Genomic DNA, 25,047 nt, shown 5'->3' on the forward strand with positions numbered 1-25,047 from the left:
TGGTTGTCTTTGTTTCCTTGAAACATTACCCATTTCCCTTCCCAATTTTATTGTTTCGTTCTTGTCAGGTGGCATATATTTCGTCAACAATGCCACGAAGGTTTAACTGACCCGAACATGACCAACAAGGAGGCAATGCGCACAACAAGGAGGCACTTCTTGATAACGATAGGTAATTTGATTTAAACATTCTCTCTGCAAAAGGTACAAAAGACCAACCCCGCCTATGAACTTAAGAATAAGGCAAGCAATAAAAAAGAAATAAACAACTACTATCATTTTTGAATTCTATATAAAAATGCAAATGTGTATGCATGTTATCGCTATGTTTCCCCATCTAATTCAAATATTACATAAATAAAGGAATTCAAATTCAGGCTCGTTAACCAAATTTTTTCGATTCGAGTTTTGTTTGTGGTTTGTCGGTATTTGATGTACTAACAACGATTTTGGATAAACCATTTTACGCTATGAAACAGTATATCAAATTTCATTGGTTTTATTGCACTTTACAAATAAAAACACTTCTTTCATAGATAAAACTTTACTATTATTTTTTACAAAATAACTTAACAAAAACTAAACATGTATAAAATACAATGATAATGAAGGAATGCACTATGTAAAATGACAATGAAAAAACAAAACAACATAAATATACATGTATACAAGGCAAAAATTCTAAATGATGATCAGAATTTAAAGATGATTTTCCCATTAATGTCAACTACATGGTGTTGATATAATTGTAATAGTATTGCCACATTCAAGGAGAGTTATAATTCTGTCAATTTTATACCTTTTCAAATCCCGATTGAAAATATGCACTTTTATAATCACACGTATTCTAACAAACACCATAAAATCTTTTTTTTTCAATTTGATCATCATCAAAGATGTTATTTTTTATTCGTTATGTAAGTTAACGCTTGGGATATATTTTTTGTTTAACCCCGTATAAATAATGACGCCCTTGAAACCTGAAAAGTTTGCCAAAAATTCTGTTTACAGCAACAATAAATAACAATTGTTTCGAGTAGCTCTATTCTACAGGGATTGTGCAATATATGTTACAACATATATTATCATCTAAATCAGAGAAAAACTGTCTATGAAGAACTGTATCCACCTTAAAATCTTTTCTCTTGTACATTAAAAGTTACGAAAGGTATTCTAATTTAAGTACATTCAATTTATTATAACAGTTCAATACTCTATCTTTATATTATGTAATATTTCATCGTCTCTTCTAAAAAACTGAGAATTCTCAATTAACATCAGATCTTTGAATAAATAAATAAATGTGATTCGTCTATACTGAAGGGGGATAACTCTCAAAATAAAGAACGCATACAATTCCCCGTTTCTTTTCTCATTATTTTTACCATGGTTTGAACACGGTTGCTGGATAAGTTTAATGTTGTTTTTTTCTTCTATTCAAATGTGTCATACCAATTTAATTGTATCCGTAGAGTGGGTTTCGCATACTAATCATATACAAGTACTCGCATACTAATCATATACAAGTACTCGCATACTAATCATATACAAGTACTCTCATACTAATCATATACGTTGATTGTAAAAAAAATATATATTGCCCGTCCTCTCCATCTTAAAAGTACTCGTTAACAGCCTTGACCTCTCCTTTTCCTAATTAGTTAAAACCCTACCTCTTTTATAGAAATGGTGAATATAAAACCGGGTATGTCTATAAAAATATACCGAGGTAGATACAGTACTGTAGCTCGCATCTTTGAAAAAAATATCCGTATTCACAAAACAGAGAAATTACCGACACTTTTACTAGTAAACTACATTATTCTCTTAAAAATTCAATAATACATCTCCGTTTTTTTTCATTTTTGTTATCAAGCAATACATCTCCGTTTTTTTTCCATTTTTGTTATCAAGCAGACAGGGCAATTTATTCAATAGGGTCCGGTATTCAGTCCCATTCCCAATGACAAAAACCCTTTCATTTTTCCAAACTTTGGGACAACAATATCCAAACGATCTTTAGATCTAAGTGATTTAAAATTTACCGTAAGAACATAAGATAAAGCTGACGGGCAATAGTAACCAAAAATTTAACAAAGGGAGACAATCCAGTCAAATAGCCGGTTCTCCACCATCTACTATTGCAACGTACTATAAAGTCGAGAAATCGAATTGAAATGAGAATTACTGAATTCGTATTACTCCAGATAATTATATATAACTCAATAAATATAATCAGAAATTGCATTATTATAAGTTTAGGTCGAAACGTTGTTCGACGGTTGCAAAGAACATATGTACGTGCATTAGCTGCAAGTTTATTACACATTTGACAGATCAAAAACTATGAGGTATCACTGTTCAAACAGTATATTTACTATCCATCGAAAGTCTCTCGTGAAATGTATCGATTTGTACAATTTTCACTTTGTCTTACACATTCACGTGTATTCATTCCATTGAAAGGTCTATTGTCCTAAGCTGTCATTACGGTTACTTAAAACAGTACCAAGATTCGACTGGCAACGTTGATAACGGTCTATAAACGATACAATTACTGCATAATGAATAATCGCCAGATTTTATTCGAATTACCAGTCCTATATTTTATTTACAGGTATGTCTATCAAACAATGTCTCACAAGTTTTACAGTCAACATAACAACACCAAATAAATCTACATTGACATCTATCTGTTAGTCTCACAACCTGAGTATTATATCCCCTACCACAACACAACAAATCACAACTTTCAGGTCCTGAACCTGTTCTATTACAAAGGCGACCCTCCGTACCTAAAATACCTTTTATAGGATTTGGCGTACAAAAGTTTGGAGATTTATGGACAAACACCATATCGTCTTTTGATAATCTTTTCTTGCGTCCGGTTCGGGCTTGTCTATGACGTTTTGGTGTTTTGGGTCTTAGCTTTCTTTTCGATCTACCAGCTATTCTCACTGAAATTTCGTATTTTTCTTTTAGTTTCGCTCCAACAGTGCTAAATTTTGGTAAACTCTTCCAACATGTTTGAATTTCACATGATCCCGAAACACCATGACAACGACATCGAAGCCTCATCATATCTCTCACAGTCTGAAAATAAACCAACAGTATTACAGTAATGCAAATATGTGATACTAGTACATAAAAAAACCTGCGTGTTCACTAAACACCTTGAACATTAGTATTAAAAACTTTTTCGATGAGTGACAGTCGTATTGTTTAGGGAATTCTTTTGAATTATTTCATAAGAATGAGTGTGTTGGGTATCTATTACACGGTCCTGTATGTATATGGCTTTGTTACTTAGTAACTTATTTACATGATGAAGAAAAGAGTTCAAAAATGTATAATTCTAAACCGAATCTTTGGTATATAACCACACTTTTTATTTTGACTTTAAATTCGTTTTAGGATAAATATAGGACCGTTTTTAATCCTCTTACCCTTAACCAAATTTCCATAGAATATAATTCGGTCTTTCAATCACATTCCTGCATTTAAATAGCTCAAAAACTATTCAACCTCATTGCATTAATATCATCAATGTAAACGAAATTGGTTACTGGCGCGGATAAATACGAAAAGAAATATTCGGACGTCCTAGTGCTAACTACGACAACCTTATGCTTGATGTATTTATTTTACACATCATAATAGTATACTTAAACTAAATTTTGAAATAAGTTTCATCACATGATGCGAGTTCCTACAGAGATGAGATCGTCAGATTGAAAGAAATAAAGTAGTCTTATTCACATCAGTGATTTTAAAATGTGATTTTTGTGTTGATTTTCATGTACGCAAGATTTGAAAAATGATGTTTGAAAAAAAGAATTGATTGAAAAATTGAAAAAAATACAATTTATGTAAAAGAAGATAAGACAAAATTCATACAGAGATTTAGTAGTCTACTTTTGAAAACTAAAATCCACTAAAACTTGACATTTGAATGAGGATCTTGTTTGTGAAAGTCCTCTTTTCACTCTTTGGGAAGGAATATATTAACAAACGCTTAAACATATATATTTATGGTCGTCCTGAACATGCATGAAATATTTGCCACTGGACGTTTATCAACCATCAATCAATCAGTCATGTATGCATCTTTAAAAAATTATGTAACAACATACCCATAAATAACTTTTTACAAATAAAAAACTGACTGTACCACATCATAAAACATAGCATGACATCTCCTCAAACATTAATTTTGTTTATACATACTGCATCATAAACCAAATTTGACACGACAGAACTCGACAAAGAGCTACCACTACGTTAAGAAAGCTTTACATGTAATGAAAACATTGGAGAAAATTACCAGCAAGCGCCTCAACAGAACCGTGCACAAATACCTTAAATGGTACATTTTGCTCGAGGGAGCAGAACATAAGAAAAAGTGCATTATACAACGTTCTTCCTGTCGACATGTTCAAATTGTAATATTTTTAATTGGAAAAGTCATCTAGCAAACCATTTTTTCTCTTCAGGTTTATCAACCTTAAATGGATAAAAACGTACCCGAGAATTGAAATTGTTTAGAAAAAAAACCGGTAAAACGAACTAAGAAATAAGCGATAAAACATCTACCCCTCAATTTCTGATGTTTAATTAAATTATAGTCTATTATAACCACAGTAATAAAACGTAGAATTATTCATCAACATCAGGATGTGGGTATCTGTCTATTTTAACTTGAAAGGGCGCTTAATATTTATTAATATCAGATATATAATTATGTTTACTTGGGTAGCTGTCAATACATCTCTGCACGAACGCCTTTCTGTCTTTAAAAGCTAAATAATGTAATATTTCTACAGATAAGCAGTTGGAGACTTAAACTTCGATCAGATTTACCGACCCAGTAAAATCTCCATATACTGATTCAGTCCTGACTTTATTAAATATAACCACTTATATTGGTATTTAATGGGTTGGAAACTTAATGGGGATGTGATGAAAATTTACATGACATTGTTCACACTGCATTATGAAAAGAAAACATATTTTTGAATTTAAAACATTAATATCTGTCAACAAGTTTGTAAAGATCGTATAAATGCTGACAATCTAATGTCGGGAAGTCGGGTTTTGTTATTAAATTTCATTCAAAAATTGTCATTACAATTTTAAGTAAAAGTTTTTATAAAATTCAAACTTGGATAAATAGTCTTCTGATCTATATACGATAACATTACATAGTTAATTGACATATTCAAAACATACATAAATGTATGAATTTTAAAAAGAACAGATGTAAAATTACTCATTATTTTTCTCTCTCCCAATTTACCAAGTTAATGTACTTTACCCGGAGATGATATGCGGGTTTTAACGCATATAAAAGCAGACAAATATAGTCTCGAATACTTTACCTGCATTCTATAAGCCTCTACACCATATTTCTACACAAAAAAAGAATTGAGCCCCTTTTCTATAGGATAAAAAATCCGGACGGCTTATTTCCCTTTTAATTTTTTTTTCATTATTAGATGCAGGTGGAATTTGAATGCAGAGTTCCGTCGAAAGCAAGCAATAAAATAAATATATATAGCAAATCTATTTCGTCTGTAAAAACTCGGACGAACTTTTTAACAAAAACAAAATAGTTTCAATAAGAATTACAAGACATAGTTTTCCATCTAACCTAAATTGTAAGACATAATGGCTTTATTTACAACATGAATTGTAAAACATATCTTTCTTATCAAACTTCATAAAAAAATATTTCAACTCTAAATTTACTCTTGATAGAACTTTCCTTTTTTTTTTATTAAAGGAAACATGTATTATTTGTAAATTGCGCAAACGGTAATACTTTAAAGAAATTTTAATTTTTGAATGCTCATACCGATACAAATTTTAGGTCTAAGATGATGTTTTAAAACGTCTAAATTAAAAAGATATACGTTGGAAGTCTGTTGTGGGGTCTTTGATTTGCTCATTGGTGGATATATATAAAGTTGTGTTATTAGTATCCTTAATAGATATAGGAAGATGTGGTGTGAGTGCCAATGAGACAACTCTCCATCCAAATAACAATTTAAAAAGTAAACCATTATAGGTTAAAGTACGGCCTTCAACACGGAGCCTTGGCTCACACCGAAAAACAAGCTATAAAGGGCCCCAAAATTACTAGTGTAAAACCATTCAAACGGGAAAACCAACGGTCTAATCTATATAAACAAAACGAGAAACGAGAAACGAGAAACACATATATATTACATAAACAAACGACAACTACTGTACATCAGATTCCTGACTTAAGTCTTTTTATATTCGACGACAGTCTTCCAGTAACTGTGGAAGACTTGAAGTACTTTGTCTTTTGTAATAAATTACAACATTTAGAGTGATGTTTTAGTTGTCAAATTCTTTTCGCTTCTGAATTCCAGTCAAACATTTTTCTTTTATGACTATACAAAACTTATGGACGCCATTAACTTTTAACAACAGGTTCGTATTTTATTTCTGTAATTTCAGACGAATGGAATTTCTAACAAGTTATTGATGACTAGTATTATGACATATGCTATGGGTATTAGATTTTATATTTTCCAGTGGGAATTGTTGTAGCTTTTGCATATCCTTTTTGTGACTTGTGAAATCTACTTGGTCCTCGTGCTAAGGTTAAGGGCTATTAAAACCTGCTATGACTGAAATGACAGTTGTAATGTTATTGGTGAAACTCATCATTTCGTAGTGGTAAGAAATTAAATCATTTTCACTGATAAATTCGACATAACCATAACACTTAAAAATTTGAGACGCGGTAGAATTGATGAATTATAACAATTGTTAAAATTCCTTCATTGTGGAACCTCCTCTTTGATCAGCCGTGCATATTTCTAAGGGGCGGTAAACTAGACTTATTTAAGCCTCATTACTGTGATTGAGCGATACCCGTAACACTTAACACCCTGTTTACGGCTATTTATCCAAAATCTATTGTCAAATCGAACAAAATCATTTTAACAGTAAACAATTGTGATTGGGATCTACAAATTGAATGTTGAGTGTTGGTGGTATGATAGAGATACCTAACCGGTGTCAAGTGACTGTGATAGCACACGTAGTGTTTCTCTTCGTCTAACATGAAAAACTTAAAATCACAATTGTCGAAACCAGAAACTTTGATTTCCATTTTTTAGGAGATTAAAACAGATTTTTTTCTGTACTCATGTTAATTCTTTTTGTTTTAAAGAAGACACCACTGAATACCATTGACAGTGTAGACATACCTACATTTTTTCTGAAAAAAAAAGTAGCTAACCTGAAGTGCTGAAGCAGGGTTTTCAACTATGTCCTTTTAACGACAACTATTACTATTTTTATAAATTGTAATGAAAAATATTTTCTTACCCGTCGTCCTACTTCGTTGTTATGAATATTCATTTTATTTCTAACACTTTGCGTATCTTGGTGTTTAAGCACTTCCGGTGCATCAACAAACTTTCGGCTAAAATGTAGTCCATATTGTACATTGTCACTGCATCCGCCCCACACCCATCCTTCTACAGAGTTCTTGCCATCATTGGTGGGATCACATACACAATCTGTCAGGTTACCGGCGCTACAAGCCCTGGTTACAGAATCAGTCACACCAGCACTTAATATGGAATAGATAAAGGCAGTCTCTCTGGTACCTATAAACAGACAACAAACAAATATGTATAGATTTTTTTTTGTGTAAGATATAATTATCACGTGAAGACGATCAGGAAAAATACAGGATATATAGAACATCAAATGCTAAAATTTACAGATATTTGATTATTGTCTGGGTCTTCAGGAACAGGGATAGTTCTGTTTCGGAAATTTATCATCACAAACAAACACAGCAGCATTGATTGTCATGTATAGGGTGTAAATGTGAAACATTGATTGAACGCGTACAGGATTCGATGCGTAGGGTTTAAGGAACATTGGTTGAACGTGTTAAGGAATTTGATGCGGTATGATTGGACGCGTACAGGAATTCGATGAGGTGTGGTATAACGTGAGCAGGAATTCGATTCATAAGGTTCAAGGAGCATTGATTAAACGCGTACAGGAATTTGATGCGGTGTGATTGGACGTGTTCAGCAACTCCATGTGGTGTGGTTGAACGTGGAAAGAATTTCGATGCGGGGGGTTCAAGGAACATTGAATGAACGCGTGCAGGAATTCGATGCGGTAATATTGAAAGTGTACAAAAATTCGATGCGGTGCATGTAATTGAACGTGTAGAGGAATTTGGTGCGGTGGGTTCACTTTTTCCTTATTTTTGTAACATCCTTATTGACCTACCATTCAGACGCAATAACACTGCAATAATTGCTTATTTTATTCGTTAATATAACGCTTTCCCAAACATAGCTCGGATAGTTTTAAAATTTGGTATTCAGTTTTTAATAAATACCCATAAGATTGTTGTTTCTTTCAATGTTGATTTTACTCTTGAACGAAAGTAATAAATGAAAGGTGAATTGAAATCTTCCCGTAACAAATATAGACTGCCTTTTTGGAATATAACAGGATTAAAAAAGCAATAACGACGTTATAATCCAAATATGAAAGCCAAAATGATTGAATTAATCCATACATTTATCGCCCAGTTCGTCAAACGGTATACCGCTTTATTCGTTTTTGTCATTTTTATAGCTTTCTTTTTTTAAATGTTGCAAGGTTTCTTTTCTCTTGCACTTAAAGACTTCATTCTTCAAGGTTAATATACATCTTCTTCTTAAATACAAGTTGACCACTTGAAATACCAATCTACTTGGAGACGAACTTTTCTAAAACGTACTAAATCTTTCCTATTGTTATGTCGTCACTCTATCGCGTGCTGATTCGTATATTTATCTTTTTGGGCAAATGATTTATGAATTAAGAATTTTATTACACTTTTCCGAAAATGATTTATGAATTAAGAATTTTATTACACTTTTTTACAAAACGATTACATGTATATCACTAAAGTCGAGTTTTTCATACAAGTTTTTGTCATACAAGTAGGCTGATATTATCAATCGAGAACTGGTCACTATATATAGTGATTCCTTAGATTCAGAAATATTGCTTTTTTCCTGCGTAAACGAAACCTATACGAGGTGATCATTTGTGTTTATTTTCACATGCAATTGGTTATTTTTTTAAGCTTAATAATATGTGTGCACGTGTCTTCCATGTCTTCTTGGAGCATCCATTTTGTACTCAGGGCGTTTGAGTTAATTCCTTTCAAGCTTTAATGTGCGAAAACGTTTGGAAACTACATTCTTATCTGAGTTAAACGTCTTCTCGTGAATGAACAAACCTTTTTAGTTTAATATGAAATGTTAATCGCTTTTATCTTTTTGTTTAAATTCATATTCGTATGAAAATGATTTAAACTCGCACTCAATGCATAATATCTGGTGTTTTAAATTTACATTTTCCTATGCAGAAAAGTTGAGAAGGCGCATACTTTGTGGTCCTTATTGAATTAAGTATATTTGAAGAGCGTCAGGTCAACATTATTTGCTACAATTATGTACACAGACTGGGAGTGATTTTGAATAAATTTAATACCTGTCAGTTCTTTTGATCTTATATATACAAATACAGTAATGTACAAATATACCAGTATAAACTTCAAAGTCTATTTAAAGCTAGATCCGTTCTCACAGCGATTGGCATTTACTTTTTAAGTCCAGGCTTCCTCTTCATTCAATTTTACCTTAAAATTGACTTTATTGTTGAATACATAATGATAAAACACTCTCACTGGATGATTTTATCATTTGAAAATTCAATTATATTTGGATGGTAATGGTAATGCACTGAATTAATTGCGTATATTTTATAGCCAGATAGTTATAAACCCCTGGGACACAACAGGATCAAACAAAATCATCATGTTCCTTTTTAGCAAAACGTCATTCTATACCCGTATGAGGCCAACCTTCCAAAAATAACATCTAATTAAGACTATAACAAATGTATGCTGGCTTTCTACGCCGTTTCATCGACACATATAAAATCTACCAGAACGAAGAATCTTTTCATCTTACTTATATTTTGTTCTCGGCTGCTTTATCGTTCGTTCTACGATTTGTTTACAAATTGAAAAGGTCTTGTTTTCATGCCTGCATTGTGTTGTAAACATAACTTTCTTGCAAAAATGTGAGATCAGGTTGCTGAAAAAATGATGCGAGGTTTACGAAAAGATCTTTCATACTTATACCGCATGGACGAAAATAGTTTTTTTACCAACGCGATGTTGTGGCAACTAGTTTTATTGCAAGGCCGTGAATTATCTTGCAGGCTGTAAACAAGTTTAATTACAAGGCCGAGTATTATATAAGATATATCTTGCAGGCTGTCAACTAATTTTATTGCAAGGCCGTGAATTATCTTGCAGGCTGTCAAGATTTGGTATGATTCACGGTCAATGAGACAACTATCCAGCAAACTTCAAATAAAGTAGATATAAGCAATAATAAGCAACAGTACAGCCTTCCACAAGGATTAGCAACGTCGTGAACTATCTTACAGGCTGTAAGGATGTCTTAGGGTAAACATATTTATTCATAATGGATTAGAAAACACGTTATTGCAACTTATACTAATCCCTATCCACCATGCAGGTGCGAGTGCTGCTTTGTCGCGACATATAAAGCCTGCTCTTTTTCAGAATCTACAAGAGTGTCTTTTACATGCAAGAGATAAGCTCTTTTTTAACACGGGTCAGTCATTTATCGTCCCTTTCCGACGGACTATCATCGTTTCTCAAGACCATTCTCTCAAAATTGTCTTGCTATCTGTCATCTAGTTTCATTGGCAAAGACGTTTATGATCTTGCAGTCTTATCTTTATCTTACTAGCTGTCCTCTAGCTTCATTGGGGAGGCCGTGAACGACCTTGCGGTCTTTTAAATTGTTTTACTAGCTGTCATCTAGTGTCATTGGCAGTACAACGAATTGTCTGGCATTCTGTCAACTAGGTGTATTGGCAAGAACACGAATTGTGAAAAATGTTGTCAACTAGTCTATTTGCAAGACCACTATTAATTTTGTTTGCAGTTGATCAGCATAGGAAATTTGATTGCAAGAGTTATCATTTGAAAATATTCGTTGTACAATGGGTTGGATTCATGATTGGCTAGCAAAAACAAAAGCTGGTTGATACAATAAAATGTTAAATAAAGAATACAATTTGTGTATGTCCGCTAAAGCTATTTTTAATCCAATGTCTTTTTGAACTTTTTTAAGTTCACATCCCACGCGTCATACTCTAAGCTGTATGATGAGAAAATGTTTTGTTTATGTGGGACCACCAGACCCTGCCTAGTTTTGTCGTACAATATATCTCTAAGTTCCTGTATGTTATCACTATTACTTGTTGGTATCTGCTGAGTCAATATTGACTATGTAGTTGTATAGGTACTTCATCAGACTTTAAGGGGAGATAAGTCCTTATGATCAGTCTAATAGTAACAATAGTCAAGGGTAATTGACGAGCATATCTTATTGACTGGATACATAGGTTACCTCTTATAACACTGATCAATAAATAAACTTTTATTACCTAAAATTATCTTATCTTGATAGGCAGAATGTGTATTATTCAAAGTCTAAATCATAGGTATTATACCCAACGAAAAAAGTTTAATTTGGAATTACGTATGTTCACGTTTTAAAAGATTACAGGACTCGTATATCAACTTCACTTGATATGCTTCTGAAAAATAACCACATTGATATTTTTTTTAGATAGTATAATATTTTGGTTTTGGTATTTGAATCAATGGCTTCTTCGATGCCATTTGTTCTTCCTATATACCATATTCATGTTACATAGTATACTAGTATACTCATTCCTTTTTTTTTTTAAATAACATAAGAGACTTGTTGGAATAGGAATGATGTCATTGGTGACTTATCCGTTATTTTATTCGTCTTTTTTTCATAAAGCTTGAACATAATTGTGTAATAGTTTATTTCTATGAAGCGCCGTATTTCTTGGATCATCGTCAAAAGGCTAATTTGAATGGTAAACAACAGTTTGACACTGGTCAAAACCACTGAAGACAATATCTACGGGGGTTGGATGTCTAAATAAAAGAAGAAAGGACTGGACCCTCGTCAAAGAGCAAGATGAACAACACTACAGAAAACTAAACATTAAGGAAAACAAAAGTAATATTGCATATTAAATGTATTTCATAATTTAGAAACGATTTCACCTTCTCGTACAAGTTATTGTATGAGATCATAAGAAGAACAAATGCGTAATAAATATACTAGTATACATTAAACACCTGCCCCCTTTGTAATAGATACATATATAAAAACTTCAGTTCATAATTAGTATATACAAGATTTCATTGGGCTCCAAAAGAAATAAACTTCATGCACATTTCATTTCGATTTAAGAAATAGGAGGGAAAAGAAATTGATTACAAAAAAAATGTTTTTTTCAACGCTACATCTTATACTTAATGGGTTTGAAGGAAAAAACCGTAAACCTCAAAACAAAACTGTTAGAATTATCTTCACTTGATTGTCTATTATATAGGGTTATTTAACTCGTTGACAAAAAGTAAAATTGCCAGTGACATGCAGGCTCTACATGTATAAACCCCAGGCACTCGTTTTATAAAAAAAATCCTATATACCTTTATAAAAATAATAAATTCTGAGATGAGTGCCTGTGGTATAAAATCATTGAGGGGTCGGTAGGAAGTCTGATGAAAAACGCCGGAATATCTGCCCGCTCTATCCAAAATGTATACCTTTAATACTCCCCGTGGCTTTCGATATTTCCGGCTCTTCATACCTATCGCTTCTCTTTGAATATACTATCTTTACTGGCTCTCGTCCTGAATGTTTGCCACTTGACGTTAAATAAACCTTTACTTGCTCTCGTCCTGAATGTTTGCCACTTGACGTTAAATAAACCTTTACTTGCTCTCGTCCTGAACGTTTGCCACTTGACGTTAAATAAACCTTTACTTGCTCTCGTCCTGAATGTTTGCCACTTGACGTTAAATAAACCTTTACTTGCTCTCGTCCTGAATGTTTGCCACTTGACGTTAAATAAACCTTTACTTGCTCTCGTCCTGAATGTTTGCCACTTGACGTTAAATAAACCTTTACTTGCTCTCGTCCTGAATGTTTGCCACTTGACGTTAAATAAACCTTTACTTGCTCTCGTCCTGAATGTTTGCCACTTGACGTTAAATAAACCTTTACTTGCTCTCGTCCTGAATGTTTGCCACTTGACGTTAAATAAACCTTTACTTGCTCTCGTCCTGAATGTTTGCCACGTGACGTTAAATAAACAATTAATCGATCTAATAACCAGTATGCCATTTTTTAAATCTTTAAATCTTATTTCTTCTTCAATTTGGAGAAAAGGGAGGTGGGGGAGGGGGCGGGGGATTGAATCGTTTATAATCTTTTGACATAAAATATTAAATCATCGTCGTTAACGATTGATTTGTGAACACAAATCTACTATGGGTGTTGTATGAAATCTATTATAAATTACAACAACCGATATTAGATGCCAATTTCATCTTTACAAAACAGATAAAGTACCTTCAGTTTGATTTCATAATAAAACAATTTGCACTTATATACAAGTGTTTTTGGTCTGCGTTTTTACGATGTAATTCGTTTAACCTCTGATCATAATAATACAAGTGCAATATCGAATACTCCCACAACTACTTGAAACATGCCAAAAAATTGTGCACCTGTCCCAAGTCACAATTGTTAAATAGCATACGGTTTGGTAGAATTGAGATAAGTTCAAACAAAAATCAAAGTATTATTCTGAGATGAACCAAAATACAAAATGTCATATAATTTTCATTATATTGTTTTAACTCTATCTGTACTCACAAGAAATGTAATGTCAAAATGATAAAATAAATACATAAACAAGGAAAATGCCCTTTTTAGCAAACCGACATGCAATACTGAATTTCATACAACTTGAACAACTTTCAATTAGAAAACGAAAAGAAAAATTATGCCCTGCTGCGTCCAATAATAATAAAAATGTGGTTTCCCGATTTTCTCATAAATTTCGGTAAACGAACATAGATTATTAAATAACGAAAGCATTTATGTTTAATAAATATGATTTAAGAGCCAATATGATTGGCTATCATACATTTAATCTTCAATTTTACGTCGTCTTTGATCTTTCATCAGAGGAACTTCTCGGTACAAATACAATATGTGCACAATAATATGACTTTTAATTTGCAGATTATAGCCTACTGCAGAATGGTTCTAACCGCTTGGCTTGTTTTAATAGCATGCTTTTATGCTGCATGATGACTTCAACAGACATTTCAGAAACAAAAAACGAAGGATAAGTGTTTTTCTCTAATCAACAAATGATAATTACAGCAGAGGTCAAAGTTAATTAACCCGGTCTCATATATGCCGATACTTCTGAAACAATTCATATCTAATCGCTGTAGTTATGTCTTTTTCTTCACAAGACGTTAAAATTGGAGTCAAACGAAAATGATGAAGGCGTAATAGCATGCTTACACTTCAAAGAATGTTTTGTCATTATACATGTAAGAAAGCTCTTATGACTTAACTATGAACGTATTATGAAAATAGCTGTTTATGTGTTCTATAAATCATAAGAGAACATCACAAATAACGTCAATTGGTCTCTGATGGAGAGTTACCTCATTGGAAATCATACCACTTCTTCTTATTTTCCGCTTGCCTATTCTATACGATTTAACGCATATATAGTAAAAAAAAGCCGACAATCGTTCATCAGTTTCGGTGCGTACTCATTTTAGCTCTTAAAGCCGGAAAATAAACTTGAACAAACCATTAATCAATACATAAAAGAAATGCCCTCGAAAAAAAGTTAGCTAAAAGTTTGGTAAGTTTCAGACGATCACCCACGGCGGTATGTGGCAGTCACGGCAAGACGTTACCCATGGGGCGAAGTGGCAGTGCAAGTTGTGACCAACACGGCGATGTGTCACCCACGGGGCGGCGGGGCAGTGCAGGACGTAACCGCAGTAAATTACACGAGTTGTTGTGATTCTATTATTTACATAAAATGACAATGGTTTACAGCTAGAATTGCAGTTCTGCATGTTTAGAATTCTAATGAATGAATGGTAATTTGAATGACTAATTTTACCTGTAAATAAAAATCAAACAGATGGTTATCTATGTGACATTAAGAGGGGAAAAAATCCCGAATTTGCATTTTATTGCAAGTAAGATATAACTTTAAATGTAATGCGTTTCAGATTTGTAGATTGGAATCAGACGCTGCACACAGTACATTTTCAAAGGACCTATGTGAAGAATAAAATACGTCATCAGAAACAAGAGAAAGTGATTCAAATTTTTTAAATGATGTCAAAGTGGGTATGTTTGATAAGGAAACTGACGATTTAAAACATACAAACATACATTAAAAAACTAGCAACATTAAGCTTTAGAACACCTGGGTATGTAGACGCAAGGTACAAAATAAATATATTGAATAGAATGTCTTGACATATATTTCAATCACACCTCCGGCGGATATTTCATGGAAGTCATCACATGAGTTGGTTGACCCTTTTGGAATATCTGCGTCACAGATGACGACGGATATGTTCCGATTCTCGTGGCCACAATCCCGTTCTATTTTCATTGAATGCATGTGACCTACCGAATAAGATTTATCACTGGATGCCACATGTGGAGCAGGATCTGCTCAACTTGCTTTCCGAAGCATCTGAGATCTACCGCAATTTTTTGGTTAGGTTTATGTTGCTCTAGTTTCGTGTACTGTTGTTCTTCTTTTTGTAGTTTTTTTCTGGTTTCCCCTGCCATTGTTAGTTGGTTTTCGATTAATGAGTTTAATTACTCCGTTTGGTGTCTTTCACATTTCTTTGAACATTAAAGAAATTGTTTATTCGTACAATTGTATCATTTATATACACTGCCAATCTATACAAGAGAAATCCGAAAACATCAAAGTTCTGTTAAATTTACTTGATACGATAGAATTACCTTCTATAAGTTTTCGGTTCTTGTTATTCATTCAACAAAAAGAAATGGTTATGCAGCCATACTAATTATTTCAATATTTGATTCCGATGATCAAATTAACCATCTTATTTTCAACTTGGAACTATTATACTTAATTAGTTAAGTTAGTACAGCAGTCTCAGCTCCAACAAATAGGTCAATGAAGCTATACCATTTTGACTACTAGTTTATCATAAGAAAAAGGGAGTTGTGGATAAGCTTCACTGTAACTTGCTTCCAAACAATATAAAATATCACTCATATTTGGTTGGAGAGTAAATCTAGCATTATATTATCGTCCAACCAAATGGGACTGTATGCAGTTAACTAACATTAAATGTGTTGATGTACATGCACCAAACCAGATCATTTCACTCGTTTTGTTAGCAAAATCATGGCTTTGAAGTAATAGAATCAGACAAACACACTATGTCAGAACATGAAAAACCACTGCTAATAAATATACAAAATCGGGCGAACATACACTGTCAAAAACACTACCGTCGACCATCAACGGTACAGACACATTGCTAGCTAATAAACCGTTTGACATGTATTTCATGCACAGAAGGATATATTTCTGCCAGATCCTTTCTCAAAAAATATAGACCACTGACACGTATTGAAAAAGCATGGATATCAAATGTATAAAAGAAAAACCATAGGGTCAATCTCATTAGTCATGACAATGTACAGACACTACTAGTCCAAACCAAAATCCGACTGTAAAACAACATAAGTCTTTCACAATAAGTTCTAGATTAAAATCAGTCCATTTCAGTCGGTAAAGTGATAATTTGACAATGGTAACCAAATGTAATTATCGCATTGGTCAAATGACGAAAATCTAGCTATTTCGCCCCAACAGAACCAATGAAAATATAATAGAATTCATTATGAGAAATTGTCTTATGGTGTTGAAAACTATTTACTCAATAGTAATACGGCTAATATTATCTAAGCACAGTAATTAACATTGGAAGTTTCAATAAATCAAATTTGATATCTTTGCTTTTTAACTTTTGTACAAAAGTTATTTGTCACCTTTCTCCGTGGAAATACAGGTACATAACCCTGGTGACCCACGTGACAGACCCGTCAGAACATTTTATGAATTTCTAATCTACCAGGCTAACAAATTAGTCAAGCTGTTTTCGTTTTTTCTTACTGATAAATGGTAGATTTCTAGACATCAAAGAAGAGTATGGCGATGTAGTAAGATTTACGTGAAAACTAGAGGAAAGGTTTGAATATTTAGAATGATATGATTACAGTGTTGTAAGATATAGCGCATTTAGAAAGTCTAGTGTATACAAGAAGATATGCTTAAATCTGGCTGTTTGTCTTGTTGAACGTTTAAATGCATTAGTCACTATAAGGAAGATTATCTTCCGTGGTTTCCATTAAATGTGTCTTCTTATACAAAATCTCAACCTTTGTAAGTCACGAAAGAATTTTATATATAGTAACTTTTAAGCATTTAAGAACTTTGGATTTCTGATTTGGAAGTGTTTACCAGAATAAATCTTTTTTTTTAAATAGACCTAAATATCAAAAGCATTAAAAAAAAACAATGATTACTCGTTTAGAATTTTTATATATTTCATTTAATTCTTTAGCATTTTTAATATGCTTTTACCAAAATGAAGCAATTCAGTGTACATGTACTTCCATTTGATTTTTCTATTCTAGTTTCTTAATAAACAGACCAGTATCGCAATCCAAGAAATTAGTTCCTTTGAAATGCGTCTGTCTTACATTTTTTTTTATATTTGAAATTTTGAAAATTTAAAAAAGTTCGAAGATGTAAATTTTGATTATGTTTTACCTGAGTTGAGTTAAATGGTGAATATCGCACGAGAGAAATAAATACGGTGTATATCACAAGAGAGTAAATGGTGTATATTCTAGGACAGTAAATGGTGAATATCTGAGGAGAGTTCTTTGTGAATATCATGACAGGAGAGTAATTGGTGAATATCAAATGAGAGTAAATGGTAAATATAACAGAAGAGTAATTGGTGAATACCGGGATCAAAGGAGAGTAATTGGTGAATATCCAAGGAGAGTAGATGCTGCATATCACAGGAGAGTAAATGGTTAATTTCACAGAAAAGGAAAAGGTGAATATTCCAGGGAAGTAAATGATGAATATCACAGGAGTGTAATTGGTGAATATCCAAGGAGAGTAATTGCTGCATATCACAGAAAAGTAAAAGGTGAATATTCCAGGGAAGTAAATGATGAATATCACAGGAGAGTAATTGGTGAATATCCAAGGAGAGTAGTTGCTGCATATCACAGGAGAGTAAATGGTTAATTTCACAGAAAAGTAAAAGGTGAATATTCCAGGGAAGTAAATGATGAATATTACAGGTGTGTAATTGGTGAATATCCAAGGAGAGTAATTGCTGCATATCACAGAAAAGTAAAAGGTGAATATTCCAGGGAAGTTGATGATGAATATCACAGGAGAGCAAATGGTGAATATATCATAAGAGAGTAAATGGTGAATATAACAGAAGAGTAAATGGTGAATATCATAAGAGAGTAAATGGTGAATATAACAGGAGAGTAAATGGTGATTATCATAAGAGAGTAAATGATGAATATCACAGGAGAGTAAACGGTGAATATCACAGGAGAGTGATTGGTGAATATCATTAGAGAGTAAATGGTGAATATCACAGGAGAGTAAACGGTGAATATCATAAGAGAGTAAATGGTGAATATAACAGAAGAGTAAACGGTGAATATCACAGAAGAGTGATTGGTGAATATCATAAGAGAGTAAGTGGTAAATATCACAGGAGAGTAAACGGTGAATATCATAAGAGAGTAAATGGTGAATATAACAGGAGAGTAAATGGTGATTATCATAAGAGAGTAAATGATGAATATCACAGGAGAGTAAACGGTGAATATCACAGGAGAGCGCTTGGTGAATATCATAAGAGAGTAAATGGTGAATATCACAGGAGAGTAAACGGTGAATATCATAAGAGAGTAAATGGTGAATATAACAGAAGAGTAAATGGTGAATATCATAAGAGAGTAAATGGTGAATATCACAGGAGAGTAAACGGTGAATGTAACAGGAGAGTAATTAATGATAATCACAGAAGAGTAAATTGTGAATACTGCAGTAGAGTTGATTGTGAATAACACAGAATAGTAAATGGTGAATATCCCTAGATATGATATTTGATATAGTGATTTAGGAATGGTAGAGTATTGAATCGTTGTTTTTTTCTTGGCAATACTCTTGTAAAGATCTGTTTTTTGCATTAGAAGCGCGAAGTGTCGAATGATTTGCTTTGGTTTCAGCAAAGAAAAATACGTAATATTTATCATTTCATCATATTTTGGTTTTGCTTCGTTAAAGTGAAATGAAAACAATTTAATAATTGTCTATTGGTCTTTTAATCTAGAATAGTTTGTCTGGCCTGCGACAGCGTGATCACATCAGACATGGAATATTTCACCTTAGGAAAGTTAAACGGAATATATTCCCACTTCAAAATGAAATCTAAATATTTTGTTGGATATGGAGCATAACAAAATATGAACTTGATTGTCTGGCCTTATAAAAGATAAATTATATGCTACCTTTAGTTTGGCCTTAACAGATATAAAATATGATATTTAGCTTGTCGGACTTTTATTAAACGTCTCAAATTTTAGCAATAAAGATATAAATACATGTATTTACAAATCACTTATTTGTTAAGTGATCACTGTCGAATTGTAACATATTTCGTAGAAAATTGACAATTCATATTTGAATGATTCATTAAAATAATTGAGTTATATAACTTATCAATCTATCTGTCTGAAATCTATAAAGTGACGTAAAACATCTAAAGCAGAAGACGTCAATATTTGATCGGAACTCTTTAGAATTATCCATATCTTCTCATCTTAATTTAGTATATGAAAAGTGTACATAATTGAGGTCAAAACCTTAACGAAACTGCAATATATGATAAACAGTAATAGAAAATATTAAAGGGCACGAGTAATTCATGGAGCATGTACTATAAGAAAACTGAAGCAAACACTCACATGAAAACCCAATCGGAAAACCAACTAGGAAACCGTTCTTTTTATCGGTCTTAGTCTTGAAATTACGAAGATAGAAACCGATTTAGGCATTTGCAGCCGCAGAAATCGAACGATTTATCTGAACCTTATATGATAATCCACATCATATGCGTCCCAAAAGACCCTAGGACTGATATTCGTTTAGGTTTTACACGATTATATATGATATATGATTGCTTAACATAAACCACATGATCTTGGGACCATGAACCCCCTTCAATTATGTTTTTCAGTCAACGATCATTTTAATTTCCTCTATTTAAGACGATCTAGCTCTTATCCAAAAGATATTACAACGAGTTTTTCATAGAATGTATTATGTTGTCCCTCTCTATACTTATTTTCCATCGTTAATTATCCTAAATTTCACAAATATAATTTGTATGATAAAGAAAAGGAAAAAGACATACGTACCTTTTGTCATTATAGGACCAAACACACTGTAATTTTGGCTTGTTGTACAGTTCCAGCGTTCAAATCTAAACTGGTTCTGACATTCGTGAATAGCTTGCCTAGCTCCTTCACTAACACATAGGAGAGATTCAGGATTTCTTTGACATAAATCTAATTGTTCTAAAACAAGTCCAGGCACCGTGTTACATTTTTCAGTTTGCTGTGTGTCTACTGCCACAGATGACATTCCAAGATACCTGCAAAATGTAGAAATAATCACCAATTTCTTTGAGCAAAATTTAGCGGAATTTTGTTATTTTCCTAACAAGGAACAGTCATTTTTTGCCTTATCATGTTGACATATATTTATGTTTTAAACAATTTTTTTCTCCTTTAGTTAGAATTGATTAAAGATTAAAAGAAAAAGTGTCGATGGAAAAAATATGTCGAAGACAACGGAAAGCGATCCCCACCACCGAAAGCAAAAACCTGTGGGTTGTTTTCTCCAAAAACCTTTGTGCAATTAAGTGAAGTGGCGAGTAAATGTCGAGTACTCAAATGTTCGACTCTAGAAGACCACTCCATTAAAAAAAAAGCTTTGGATATAAACCCTTGCATACTGTGTGGCATTTTCTTTCTTTCGAAAAGGTCCAGCTTTAATGGGTAAGCAGTTACCCCCTATTAATGCATATCTTAAAAAAATTGAACGTTATTGACGTTATCTTTCAGGGTACAATAGGATTATGCTAATATGTAGTGAAGCATATTTACGACAACAACATCGCCGGTAGTCCCAACACACAGCAAATGTATATATACTTATTCGTTCAAACAAGTAGAGTCATGGAATTCTGACAATTAAATAATAAATCAGACAATTTAACAATAAGTCACAAAAGAACGACATCTTAAGTGGATTCATCTTATAGTTTGTCGTCTGCGTATAATTTAAAGTATTTTAACTGTTTGGTTGACTAAAGCAATAACTGAGAATTTGAGGAGATAATTTTCAGTGGGGTAAAGCAAGATGTAAAGACTAATGAGGGGTTGTCAGAATAGTGTACTTAATAGATATATCATTTGTACATAATAATGTGTCAACACGTAGAGTGGATGCTTTACACAATATGTCAACATATATAGAACTTTGGAGACAAATAAATGACAATTATTGGATAACATATTTCTAAATATTTTATGAGGTTTTGCGGTCTTCTGTTAACTATCTTTTTATGGTTAGAAATTTTTCTGGTTATTATGTTGACAATCTTTGAAGAATCAAAACGGTGACTCTAAAAATGAGATAAGTTAAATGAAATTAACAGTAACATCATATGATCATGGGTGAGCTTTGATATTTTTGCCAATGAGACAACTATTTACCAGAGACAAAAGACAAAGATGGGCAGAAACATATTAAAAGTTGACCATATCACGTAAAAATTATATTCATATTCATTCTGATAACACTATTACTATTTTTGTACCTAATGTGTCAGTGAGGTATCATACAATTTTAAGTGATAAACCAGAGAGATGTTATACATCATGTCTATAGAAAATAAGTGAGTTATGGACTCCAAAGGCGCCATCATAGATGCCTGTTGCAGACAAGTATAAATAAAAGAAAATTAAATAAATTAATGAATACATAGATAAACAATAAGCTAGACATGTATTAAATTGAATATGTAACAGGGAAGGAAAAAAAAGGACTTCTTTAATACTTATGTATCTGTTACATAATGGTGGTGGTCTTCGAAATAAGGTTAAAAGGCAAAACTGAAACAGAAGTTTGTTTGTCATAAGCAGAACTAAGAACGTCTTTTGATATAAGACTAATGTGTAACATACAACATTTTCGATATTTTAAGCATATGTGCTATTAGAATGTATTAGAAGAGATCGGGATCAGAGCCTCGTAATGTCTTTATATAATTAATGGCATAACACGTTTCATAAGTTATGTTGTAATTTACGTGTTTATAACGATTTCAGAGTCAATATCAAAAGTATTGGTATTTATCGAAAATATATATGAATCTATTTTCGTAGTAGTTTAACCATAAAGATTTAAGAAATAATTAGATAAGATATAATTAGTGTTTTATTTACGGTGTCTGTTAATGTTACACATCGTTTACTAAAATATCTCTTACTTTTGGAATTAAAACACCAAAACTACACAAATCATTTGGTGAATCATACGGTTTTAAAATCAAAATATTAACAGAAAAAAGAGAATGCTGAACTGGTGATTTCTACATATTCCAAAGATTTAATGTCAAAACTCTTCATTGAATTTCAAAATTATCAATAGTTGGTAAATTTGAATATTTAATACGTTTTATGCTAATCTGATTCCATAAAATTCTTTATTTATTACGTGCTCGCACCTCTTTTATTACAAGTATTTCAAAGCTATCAACTGATTAATTACTCACAGTTCATTTGCCGTGTAACTCAAATCAGATTTAAAACAGTAAATCACAAAAAACTTACAATTCTGATGATAAATTCTGCATTTATTATACTTTCTAGTGGCTAGAAAATGCTGGGTAAACTTTCATGCGTTATATAATGAATAAGGAGAGATACGCATTTTAAGTATAGCCGAACAATACAACCTAGGTTCGAAACTAATTCATTATAAAGCAGAGTTTTATATTTCAAACATAACATACCAAAGATTTTAGTCTAAAATTTTAATATAAAAATATTCCTAAAAGTATTAAAAAAACAAATATTACACACCACCCACATTGGTCACCTATTACATATTAAATACAAGATCAAAACGAATCATTTGTTCCATTTCAAACATAAAAAACATAAGTTTCATCTTTAACAAAAGTACATATATTCAAAGGTAAGTTTTACTTTAATGACTATTCACAGTGTTTATATTTTCGAAACTTATATCTTTTCTTAAAATCAAGAGAGATAGAAAGAGAGGGTTGTAAAACAAGTTTTAAACATGTTCTCGGTGATGCTTTTGGCATGTATATTTCAGATCTGATAATGAAAATTGATTTCTTTGATTCTATTGTCATCGACAAAATTGATACAAATTTGTTGCTGTTTTATGAACAGGTAAAACAATAAAAGGGACATTAAGATCTACCTAACATACAGGTAACAAACAAATTATCGTACCGGTTACACCTTTGATGTTTGTTAGCACTAATGTTTTGTAATAGCACACCTGTCGTGACAAATGTTAAATATTTGAAAATATTCTCATTTTTTTAGAAATTACATTCATCACAATTTATCATATATCCCATTAGTTTTAACAAAAGTGATATAAGGAATATAAATTTTATTTATTTGCACGTTATGATGTGGTATAACAAAGGAGTACTTGAATTTATTGCAGATAACTGCATAAATATGTGAATTTCTTGAAAAGTAAAAGTCATTTACTACAGATGTTCAAGTGAGCTAAATATTATATTATTAATTGTAATGATGTAAGCTTTAATGATCTAGTCTAGGATATAAAATATTAATTAGTATATTAATAGTCCTAGGTCTAACACAGCATAAAACATATGTATTTTACATGATGGTAGCGAGTCTTGGAAATAAAGTTTTATTATTTATTTTAGAAAGCTGTTCAAGTTACACCTACAATTAGAAATACCCATGCAGATATCAGCAATTCAATATATACGCATACTTTGTTTGTCGCTTGTAAAAATATCTAAACAGAGTACACAATTTTAAATCTTACTAAATATCTTTTTATAAGATATAGTTCAACAAATTTCAAGCTTTAAGATACAGACGAAGATAGCCAAGGATTACTGATAAAATTGGGCATCAAAAGTTACGTAACTAAATTTATCACAAATGAAAATTCGACTCTTGACATCAAAATAAAAATGTCGCATCAAATATGATTAATAGCTTGTTATTTTTTTTTAAAAACTTATATATAAAATTATACTCACATCCAATTCCCGTTTGTAAAAGATGAGGCAAAAATCCAGACAAGAAAAAATAGTTTAATCCAAGTTTTATCACTACACAAGATATTAAAATCCATTTTTTAGGTGTTGAAAAAGTTTTGCGCTGGAGAAAAATCCAGGTGAGTCAAATTTAAATTCATTTGGATGAGGATCTAAACGACAAATGATGATCTTTACAACAAACGCGTTGTAAAGTGTTATATTATTCATTTGCTTTTTATCGCTTTATTGACAAGTTCATTGGATAGTCTTCTAGGTATTTCAGTGAATGAACCTGATAAATCAACGCATTTGATTGGTCAGATAACACGTACCTCGTGACATCAAAGACATATATTTTAAACATATTTCGTTAGTTATGAATGAATATTTGTAAATTAGTTGTTACTTTCCTTCTTTCTCTGCTTTATTGTAGGTGAAAAAGGTGATAGTATCAATATAAAAATACCCGGCTGTGGTAACAAATACTGGAATGTAACAAATAAACAAAATATTCAAATAAAAATCAATATTGGGGGTTAAGTAAATACGAAATAAAG

The 25,047-nt window shown here is 32.1% G+C and overlaps 1 protein-coding gene across 1 annotated transcript; it reads right to left on the reverse strand.

Moving 5' to 3' along the window:
- Positions 1-1,925: 1,925 nt before the first annotated feature.
- LOC134715268 (protein Wnt-16-like) lies at positions 1,926-24,760 on the reverse strand. Its single transcript, XM_063577347.1, has 4 exons — positions 24,491-24,760; positions 20,556-20,791; positions 7,366-7,649; positions 1,926-3,093 (listed from the first exon to the last, which is right to left on the reverse strand). Exons 1-4 carry the CDS (start codon positions 24,583-24,585, stop codon positions 2,608-2,610), a joined length of 1,101 nt encoding a protein of 366 aa, XP_063433417.1. The 5' UTR covers positions 24,586-24,760; the 3' UTR covers positions 1,926-2,607.
- Positions 24,761-25,047: the final 287 nt, after the last annotated feature.

Source organism: Mytilus trossulus, chromosome 1 (assembly GCF_036588685.1).
Source record: "Mytilus trossulus isolate FHL-02 chromosome 1, PNRI_Mtr1.1.1.hap1, whole genome shotgun sequence".
NCBI classification, from domain to species: Eukaryota; Metazoa; Mollusca; class Bivalvia; order Mytilida; family Mytilidae; genus Mytilus; species Mytilus trossulus.

What these genes read in the sequence shown, in the direction of transcription:
- LOC134715268 (XM_063577347.1), bottom strand. Translation starts at nt 24,585, where the DNA reads ATGGATTTTAATATCTTGTGTAGTGATAAAACTTGGATTAAACTATTT. An exon ending in TTTACAAACGGGAATTGGAT is followed by an intron (nt 20,792 to 24,490) that starts GTGAGTATAATT and finishes TACATTTTGCAG; the next exon opens with GTATCTTGGAATGTCATCTG. An exon ending in TGGTCCTATAATGACAAAAG is followed by an intron (nt 7,650 to 20,555) that starts GTACGTATGTCT and finishes GTCTGTTTATAG; the next exon opens with GTACCAGAGAGACTGCCTTT.